The 10,937-nt window shown below is 43.5% G+C and overlaps 1 protein-coding gene across 1 annotated transcript; it reads right to left on the bottom strand.

Moving 5' to 3' along the window:
- Nucleotides 1-360: 360 nt before the first annotated feature.
- Nucleotides 361-2,243, bottom strand: LOC126558490 (uncharacterized). Its single transcript, XM_050214517.1, has 3 exons — nucleotides 2,005-2,243; nucleotides 1,617-1,924; nucleotides 361-1,556 (listed from the first exon to the last, which is right to left on the bottom strand). The coding sequence occupies exons 1-3, from the start codon at nucleotides 2,226-2,228 to the stop codon at nucleotides 361-363; spliced, it is 1,728 nt and encodes a 575-aa protein (XP_050070474.1). The 5' UTR covers nucleotides 2,229-2,243.
- Nucleotides 2,244-10,937: the final 8,694 nt, after the last annotated feature.

A 10,937-nucleotide genomic window follows, 5' to 3' on the forward strand; every position in this document is an offset into this window, starting at 1 on the left:
CAGGATTAATGGATAAGTTCAGTATTTTTAAATGCTTGATATCTAAGAAAACTTTTTTCATCTTAAAAAATCTACTTTTAAGCACCTTCTTAGCTGGTAAATTATAATGACGTTTGAATAAACTTAAGTTAAAGTATCGTTACTACGCATATGGTAATAAAACTAATGCACGTTCCATTGCTTTGGCTAGTTGAATAATTTGCCATTTTCTTTATTTGATGATTTATTAAATGATGCGAATAAAACACAATCGAAGATATTATAATGAAAACATAACGCACATGGCAATACGGCGTAAATCCGTCATCCTTAAATATAAATAAAAACAAATAAAATAAACCAGGTTTTTATCACATTTTATTAAACTAGTGTATGGATGAGAGGAATAAATATTGCTTCATGTTTGCGATCCGTGTGTACCGCTACTAATTTACATTTAATTTGTTCTATTGACATTTCCATAAGAGACTCTGATAAACTATTTGTACATCCCTTAAAGATGAATATTTCGCTGGATTCGATCGGATCATTGAATATCAAACCTTTCACACATAGTTCATAGCCTTTAATGGTTATTTTATCGATGTCATGTTCGGAGCACTGGTTCGTTTCGTGAAACTTAACAATTTTTTCATCTTTTGCTAGGAACCAACTGTCCCTCAGGTTGTTACGAAGCTGAAAGCCGGGCCTGACATGAACGGTTGTGGTATTTCCTTTAACTGCAACTGTAGGAAACTTTATCTGGCTATTTGATTTGGAGAGATGAAATTCATCACACTCAGATATTCGATTTATCGCTTGTTCTAAGTTTCTGAATCCGCTTCGAAGTGTTCGTTTCAGATGTTGCAATTGATTCTCAAAGGGGTATGTGGATATAGACGACAATGATCCAAACCGTTGCACTTCGTCATACATGTGTTGTAAGTTGTGCACGTTACTGCTCATGTATCTCTCGCCGTACACTTTGTCAAAATCTTGTACAAAGCGATCCAGAAACTGACCAGCAAATTGCCATTTATCTTTGTAAATGGTGGATGAGAGTAATGTTACTGCGCAAAAAAGTAACATGAAGTGATTATAAATATCAGTTGGAAGACGGTCTTTCAAAATAACTATTGATGCGTAGTGAAGAAAGGATGCGCACTCCGATGCTTTCCAATAATGTAAATATTTTATCGATCGAAGCTTACGGTGGATTTCTGTTGGTAATTGAATCTTTTCCAGTTGCTCTGAAATTTGTGTCAATTGCCGAGGCGACCATCGTTTTCTGCCCAGTGATCCATCGCGCCAACCAATAATCAATCTTTTCATTATGCCAAGGTCTATAAGATGTAAGCGGTCCGCTGTAATAGTGTCTTCAATAATATCGATGCCTAACAGATCTGTAATCGGTGTCGATGTTTTACGATGGCCTGGGTATGCGTCGTCTCTAAAGCCTTGATCCGTTCTTTTTGGTGCGTTAAGGCCTGTGAACGCCATTGTATGTGCTTCATTGTGGTATGTACCAATTACCGTACATTTTAAGCATCCTGCATATCCCGTATGGCCTGTTACACCTGATACAAAAATTAATACTTATCATCAACAGTAGTCATGCGTCAAATGCAAAAAGTTACCTTTAATAAATGCTCTGGCTGGAGTATCTGCAACAAAGCATCTTATTTTTACGGTAAGAAACTCTCCGTTGATTGTAATTCCTTTTGTCGTAAGAAATTTTAATTCTTCGACCATTGGTCGCAGATATTCCTCCACGCTTTCTGGCTTATTTTGTCCGCAGAATATTGCTGCTGTCATTACTGGCGATTCAGATAATTCATACACAGTAAACAGAATAGGCCAAAACTGCATGTTGCTGCTGTTGTGTAGCGGTAGCCCGTCGATTGAAACCGTTAACGATAAGTTTTTAATTGTTATCTTATTGAAGCTGACAAGGATGTAAAAAATAACGTAAAGTATCAGCTTGCAACAATAATAAAAAGGTTTCGCTTCAAATAAAACACTTACCGAAAATAATTTAGCAAGCACTTCTCAAACCCTCTGTACCAGAACTGGCCACCACCAATCTGCTTTATCTCCGTCGAAGGATTCCGATTTGTCCGCAGCAAAGTTTTAGCGGTTAAAGGGACTTTGACGTTGGCTTTTTTAAAAAGCTTTAAAATTATGTTTATGGAGCTATGCGGCGCGTTGGTGGAAAGTGCCCAGTAACGAATTCCATCAACTATAGACATTTTATCGATAATTTGATTCAACGTATCGTCAGTGTTGATTTCATTCTCATCTTCGGAAGAACAGCAATCGATGTAGTCAGCCAATTCGACATATTCTTCTTCGGTCTGGTTCATATTTGGTACTGGACTTTGTTCTAGGGTTGGCGATGTGCGCTGCATTTCATGGTTTAAATTGCTCGTAGCTATATTTTGGGTATGTTGTAAATAATAATATAACATTAACACTACGATGTAATCGAACTTTATATTCGTTAAACTTGTGTAATAAAGTCAACTTACATGGTTGGCTTGGTCCTGCATCCTGATTATCCTTTTCAGTAGGTTCCAGCGCCATATACTTTGCAGCTTGGCGATAAAACATGCCAGATTTGCGCAGACGTTTTAAGTCAGCCATTACAAAAACGGTAACAACACTTTCAAATATCACTATTTTACAAAGATCTCTCAGCTGGACCAACACCCAAGAAATAAACACCTATTAAAACTGAACGGAACAACTAAACACTTTGTGAGATAATGATTTTTCCTGTATTTAAAAAATATATGTTTCTTTTAGTATCAAAGAGTTACAAACTTCATGGCACCAGAATATTTTTTTCGCTTTCACTTACTCCGCCGTCTGGCGTGATTTCAGACGGTTACGCGTTTAAAGGTACGAGGCGTGTATGTATGCGTTTGTGTGTGAGGTATAGCAGTGTAAGCAAGGGAAAACACCCGGCGTATACACACATGTATCGATACCTTTCAGAACAAAAATTTACCCCGTCTATACTGTCCGTGAGTGCGAGAGGAATGACATACGAGTTTGAGCGAAATGTAAAACCAATGCATCGATACGATCTAGACACAACATCGATATCGTTGGCAAACAACCATTGCTCGGCCTATCTCGTCTGTAAGTGCGAATGAAACAGTTATACGAGTGTGAACGAAACACAGAATCGTACGGTTACGGCAAATCCAAAGTTCATGACGTCACAGAATACTCCTACATAAGTGTAAACAAGTGAGCTAGACGATTTAGAGCAAGACACACGCTGAAGCGGCAGAAACGGAGACATCAACAGCAGAGCCAGCGCGATAGCCAAAAAAAAAAAGATATGACCCGAAGTTGTCAGGTGAGTGAGCATGTGTGTGCGCATAAATTATGGAAAAAATTTAAATTCTCATGTGTGATATTAAAAATTATGTAATTATGCGTGTGCGTTAAATACTATGTGTGCGTAAGTGACAGTGCGGTGAAATAAAGTAAACGTAATAACCGAAAAATGCAAAATCAAGATAATCTAGCCTACAAAAAAATCTCATCAAATTCTTTCATACTTTTTAATCGCGTCAAGTTTCATTCTCCTAATTGCTTTTAAAATTTATTCCATGAATTTATCTCGGCACTCAGCTCCATTTCAGTTAACGAAAATCGGTTTTTGCACGAAATATAGTTCTCTTGCGCTTTGATATTCGAAACAACAGCACGCATTTTTGGTAATTATTAGCAGCAAACAAGCATCCAGTATCCGTAGGATTAAACATTGGTGCCGTGACCAGGATTACGTCGGATTTTGGAAACTAAATTTTACGGATTCTCACGATCACCGTCACTTTCGAGTTTTTTTTACACTTTCTACACATTTGACCGAGTTCACCGTGTACGCGAAGGTTGTCAGTTTGGCCCGAGCTTAACAATGACAACGCAAACGAACATTCTATCATCCAGAAGGACAGTCTTGCTAGCTATTTTGGCAAGGCAGGGACAATTTTTGGCGGAGTTTCTACCAGAAAGGGATGCCATAGAGGTTGATATTCGTATCAGCAAAATAGAGCACCTTGGCAGGGATTTAGAAAAAAATCAGACGCAATTAGAAGATACGGCATCTACCTGCGAAGAGATCGCACAAAATGCTGCGTTGTGTGATGATTTTGAACCGCGCTTAACAAGTACAGGCCCAGTTGAAGGCTGACCTATAGGGACACTTTTGAAGGCCTAATACACGATAACGTTGAACTGCCGGCAATACAAAAATTTCACTATTTGCGCGCATCAGTGAAGAGCGAAGCCGCTAAAGTGATCGAAGCAATCACCATCAGTGCCGCCGTGGACATCGCTAGCTCACTCAACCCGCGGAAGGCTCCAGGTCTGGATGGCCTGCCGAACGCCGCATAAACGGCCGCCTTCAGGAGGCATCCGGAGGTCTTCCGTGAGTTGTTCCAGGAGTGTCTGGACAATGGACGTTTCCCCGAGGAGTGGAAAAGGCAGTAGCTGGCGCTGGTCCCGAAGCCGGGCAAACCGCCGGGGCTTCCTTAGTCTGTTCGACCAGTGTGTCTGTTGAACCAGCCGGGAAAGGTGTTTGAGCGGGTGCTGCTTAACCGGATCAATGATGTCATCGAGGATCCGGAGTCTCCCAGGCTTGCGGAGAACCAGTACGGGTTCCGAAAGGGCAGATCAACTGTGCAGGCTGTCCGGCTGGTGGTGGACGCGGGACGTCGCGCGATGTCGTTCGGTCGGACGAACAACAGGGACAAACGCTGTCTCCTGTTCGTTGCACTCGATGTCCGCAACGCATTTAACGCTGCCAGCTGGCAGTCGATCGCAGAGGCCCTGCAGGATAAAGGAGTGCCGCACAAGCTACAGATCATCCTGAAGGACTACTTCACGGACAGGGAGCTCGTCTATGACACCACGGACGGGCCAGTAACACGTCGAGTGAGTGCGGGTTTTCCACAGGGGTCCATATTGGGCCCCACATTGTGGAACATCTTGTATGACGGTGTGCTGCGGGTCTAGCTGCCTGAAGGTGCCAGGGTCATCGGGTTTGCGGATGACTTAGCGGTCCTGGCGGAGGGCTGTACCCCTGAGGAGGCTGCATCAGTGGCAGAGGAGGCGGTCGATGCAATTGCGGCCTGGATGAGGAGACACCACCTGCAGCTCGCTCCGGAGAAGACGGAAGGCGTCCTCGTCTCCAGCCTTCGTCGGGGACGTCTCGAGGTGCCGTTCCGGGTTGGAGACATGATCATCCGGAGTAAGCAGTCGATACGGTACTTGGGTGTCCAGATTCATGACCATCTGTCGTGGAAGCCGTACGTAGAGCTGATGGTAACAAAAGCCCTCCACGTTGCTGGCGTGGTCTCCTCAGTTATGAGGAACCACAGTGGGCCCCAGGTATCGAAGCGTCGGTTGTTGGCAGCAGTGGTGAAGTCTGTCGTGCGGTATGCTGTCCCAGTGTGGTCAGAAGCCACTGACCTGCAATGGTGCCGACGGAAGCTGGCTCAGGTGCAGAGACCTCTGGCGCGGGGCATAAGCAGCTGTTTTGTTTCGGTGGCCTACGAGACAAGCGTCGTACTGGCAGGTCTGCTACCATTTCGACTGTTGGTACGGGAGGATGCATGGTGCCATCGGAGGCTCCTAGCTACCCCGGGCACCGGTCGCAAGGCCATCCGCCTGGAGGCCATCTTGAAGAATAATGCATCTTGAAAAAGGCTTCAGATTGGTCATGGTTTGTTTTAAGATTCCATTTCTTGCAGCGGGCAGCATATTTTGCAATTGCTCTGTTAAAATTACTAATGACAGTCTGGCAGCATTACTTGCCAAACGTGTATTCTAACACTGTTTTTTTTTTCATCAATACCCAATTCGCAAGCGTGTTTGATTTGCTGCGGAGAAAATATCCTCATTGCAACCATGACGCATACCATTCAATGTTGATATGAATGCCTGAATCAGCCTATTTGTGTTTGAAAAATTTACTCAGAGAATGTTTTTAAACAGATTTCAAATGATTTTTACGAAAAAATGTCAATATGAGATTTTAAAAAGGAAAATATTATTTAATTAGCTGGGACATTTATGTACTCTTGGAGTTAAACAGGTTTTACTCTATGGATTAATATTCGATATGACTATTCAGGCGATCTGAAAGGAGCATCAACCAGGGGACAATTTCTTATGTTGGCACCTCCCTAGTCCTGGCGCCGTTGGCGGTGGTCAACCCCGCCAACCCCACGCTACGGACCTGGTTATTTCGGGAATATCTGCTGTGTAGATATTAAATAATATCGGGGATATTATAATTCCTCGTGGGGCTTCAGCTCACAACACATCTTATGCTAAACACATAAGGTAGTTTAAAAACAGCTTCAATCAGCTTTGGGAAGAAAGTTTAAACTTGATTGTTTGTAAGTGAAATCACAGTATCAAACTGCACTATATGATTTTTCCAAATGTAATCACGCTAATCTTGTTGATGTTTTCGTGTTACGATTCGATGTTATGATGTGAGTACATTTACGCTATTGGTTGATTTTATGCTGTTAATATTTAGAAATATGTTAGAATTTAGTCTAATACGAGGGCTGACAATAAAGTAAGGTCTCCAATTTTTTTTTCAAAAAAAATGACATTTATTTACAAAAAGCGAAACACCGTTGGAAAGGCCAAGGTCTTGGCTACTTTTCTACATAATCGCCATTTTTTTCCAACACCTTGACCTCTTTCTGAGCTGTTTCGGCACCCATCGGGCAGAAACTTTGTGATACTGCAAGTTGTTCACAAGGATATGACGGATTGTTTCGCTGCTACACACTCCTCCAAGCTTCTCTTCCAAGTCCCTAATTGTCGCACGGCGGTTTTTGAGCATTTCTGCCTCTACTGTTTGAACAATCGCATCCAAGACCGACGGTCGGCCACTTCTCTCCTCGTCGTGAACTTTAGTGCGCCCGGAATTAAACTCGCGGCTCCACTTACGCACGTTTTTTATGTCCATACACTTTTCCCCGTAAACTTCAACTAGTTGACGATGGATTTCAATAGGTGTCACCTTTTTCGCACTCAAAAAACGTATTACAGAACGCAATTCGCACTTGGACGCTGACGCGAGGGGTACCTCCATCGTTGACGGCTGTTCAGCAAAGACCGAGCGGTCGGGGAAGCCTCACCCAGCAGCAAAGTGGTAGTGGGGGAACCAAGGAACACGGCGGTGTTGCCAGATTTCGCCTAGCGCGTGATCCGGCGAAGTTGCAGCGTTGGAGACCTTACTTTATTGTCATTGCAAACGAGTAACAAGTACAGGAGTGTTAACATAATTTGGCTACAGTGTTGCTGGAAGTATATTTCAATAGATCTAATTTAATATTTGTTTCATGAGGTTTTCTTGAAGTGTAAAATAATGTCAAAAGTGTAAAACAATGTTTCAAATAAAGGGTTAGTATATTTGATTTAATTTTAATCATTTTATACAAATTACACATTTGTGGCATCCAATAGCTGTGCGAAGTTGTGTGTAATAATGTCTAACAGTTTGTTTAGCGGTTCATTTTATTCGTGGATTAATTACGGGAAATGGTCTCATCGCAGGATTTAGTTCAAGCTAAACACCACGCGCATTAAGCCACAACATCGGTTTTTTTTTTCTTTTCTATCATATAACATTTCGAAGCATATCGTAGAACATATCGTTTGTTACAGCTGTACGGAATACACCACCGATGAAAGATGGACACTTAATTTATACATTTAAAAACAGAAACAAAAAAAAAACCTAAGACTTACTCGTTTCAACCGGTAGAATAATTAAATAATGCTTGCAATATATTGCGTGAGAAATACTCTGTGCGAGTGCCGAACCTCTGCCGCAAAAATGCAGCTTACCAGTATTTTTTAAACGTTGCCCGACACCAATTGCAAATTGTTATTGAAAAAAAAAAAACAAAAAAAAAATATGATACATAAAAAAGCAGAGAATATAGCTTTTTTATGTATCATTTTTTTTGTTTTTTTTTCAATAACTGCCTGGCCGTATTTCTGATATATAATAAATGATTATAACATAATCAGTGTAACATTAATGCGACAATCAATCCTAATTGATGCATTCATTTATTAAAAAACAAAACGAGAACGAAAAATTATCGTCACCCATTGGTGGCTGACATGGTGGTGTCAGCCACCGCGATTCACTCTCGTGAAACGAACAATCAACGCATTGCATTGCATACCTTCCAAACGATCGTATGAGCTGCGCGAAAAGATACAATGCAACATTTCACTCTCCCGAATTTAACGGCCGAGAGAGTGTGACCATGTCGTCGTCTCACCGTGAAAGTTCAGAGAAGCGTTACGAAAAAAAGCCTTCCGGCGCATTGTTCAGTTTTGCCCATTTTTGCATTGCCGCATGCACTATATGCCGCTCCGCGCACACACGATCACTAAATGCCCGCAATTCCTCTACATGGGCCCTGAAGAATGCTACCGTAGCGTTATGACGTTCAAGCTGTGCCTGAATAGTTTGAGGGAAAATCACCGGTCGCGCGATTGCTCCTCACAATATAAATTCCACCACTGCAATTTAGCACACCGCACTTTGATACACACACACACCACAACACCAACACCAGCACATTTTCCACTGCCACGATGCTAGCTGCGCAAAATGCTCCGGTAAACCATACACACTACACGGACGATCTCATGGCAAACGCACAACGTATTACGTAGCAGCACTGAGGCAAACACCAAACACCCTGCACGCGCTTTGTTGGATAGCGCGTCACTGCCCTCTTGATGAGCAGCCAATTCGCTCATAGTTTAGGGCTTAAACCAAAACCCGTTAACATCACTCTGATCGGTGCTGGCCAATCTTCTACTCCGGTAAAAAAATCGTTGCGTGCTAAGGTTGCATCCAGAGCGAGCGAGTACGATCTGAGCGTTGATTTTTTAATAGTCGAGAAGGTGATAGCGGATTTATCGGCGAGTGATTTGCACACCAGCGACTGGAAAATTCCACGGGAGTTTATGCTTGCCGATCCCTGTTTCGATAGGTCGGCACCAATCGACGTGATTCTTAGTGCCCGACACTATCACACCTTCTTCGTCAGCGGGGCGCAATATAAAATATTCTCCAATCTTCCAGTCCTGTTGGAGAGCGTATTTGGGTGGGTCGCTAGTGGCTCAACATCTACCTCTAATGCTGCTACCTCGAACGATACAGCTGCCAATTCATTTGTAGTATGCATGGCATCCCTAGATGAATCAGTCGAACGATTCTGGAAAGTAGAAGAACTACATGTTACTGATGGTTATTCACCCGAAGAACGGAAATGCGAAAAGTTCTACACAGACACATTTCAGCGAGATGAAACCGGTCGTTACATGGTCCGCTTACCAAATAGACCTGATTTTGAAGAAAAGTTAGGCCTTTCTAAAACTGCAGCGCAGCGAAGGTTTAGCTTCCTTGAAAAGTGATTAGAGCGCGACCCTACCCTAAAAAGCTTTTCAGCGCTGTTGTCATGGTGTATGCCAAAAGGCAGTTCTATTGGTTATTTATTTAAATGTTAGAAGCACTAAGGCTCATTGTTAGTTTAAACTTACATACTAATCAACAACTCACCTACAACTAATCAACAAATAAACTAAATCAAACTAATAACTTAAAACTATCTAACTACCTTATTCTCTAAAAACCAGGTTTCCCACCAGCTGGTGGGTTGAAACCGCTGCTGAAGTCTGCAACCGGTTAATGATGTTGTCTGCTAACTCGTCGAATGGTGCTGTGTTCGCTGCATCCTCAAGCCGTGTCCAGCTAGGAGCGTCCAGGATGAGTCGAAGGAATCTATTGCAACTGGTTTGTATCTTCCGCAGGTTCGTCCTTGCACAGGAACGCCAGACAGGGATGCCGTACGTTGCTGTGGGCAGGACGATCTGTTTGAAGATGGCTATCTTGTTGGATGGGTGCAGCTTGGAGCGTCTGTTGATGAGTGGGTATAGCTTCCTCAGTAGGATGAGCAAGCGGATGGATGTTTCCTTGGTGTGGTAATGGAACAGCATACGGTTGTCGATGGTGATCCCGAGGTATCGCACCGTCGTCTTCCACGGCAACCGGATGCTGTCTATGGTGATGTGATGGGTTTGAGGATTGATGAGTTGGTTCGACAGGCGATGGGGGATGATCATCGCCTGGGTCTTGGTGTGGTTGATTTTGATCTTCCAGCTGGAAGCATACTGTCCGATGGTGGTCAGCGAACGTTGAGCGCCGCCTCTCAACTCTGCCAACGTCCTACCCTTCGTCGCGATGGCCATGTCGTCTGCGAACAGGAACATGCCCGCACCGACGGGAAGGGCCGGCAGGTCCGCAGTGTACAGCAAATAGAGCAGAGGCCCTAATATGCTGCCCTGCGGAACACCGGCTGGTACTGCAGTAGTACCAGAGGCAGTTGGAGAGACGACGACCCGGAACGTTCGCTGTTGTAGATAGTTGTGCAGGATCTTTACCAGGTGAGCTGGAATGCCGAACCTGCACAACTTGTGGATGAGCCCGTTGTGCCACACGTTGTCGAACGCTTTCTCGATGTCCAGCAGAACGACAGCGGTGGATTTGGAAACTCGTTTGTTTCTATGGATGGTGTTCTTGAGCCGAAGAAGCTGTAGTGTGGAGGAATGGCCGGACCGGAACCCGAACTGTTCCGCTGAGATGAGTTGCCGCTCGTCGACTGCATCGCGAAGCCTCCAGTAAACTAATCTCTCGAAGAGTTTACCGGGAGCACTCAGCAGACTGATGGGTCGATAGCTTGCAGGCAGCGTTGGATCCTTCCCCGGCTTCAGGATAGGGATCACCTTAGCGCACTTCCAGGACTGTGGAAAATAGAAAAGTTGAAAACAGCGATTATAGATATTTACCAGAAGTGACAGCGCCTGTGGTTGCAGTTTTTTTCAAAAGAATG

This window comes from Anopheles maculipalpis, chromosome X (assembly GCF_943734695.1).
Source record: "Anopheles maculipalpis chromosome X, idAnoMacuDA_375_x, whole genome shotgun sequence".
Classification (NCBI taxonomy): domain Eukaryota; kingdom Metazoa; phylum Arthropoda; class Insecta; order Diptera; family Culicidae; genus Anopheles; species Anopheles maculipalpis.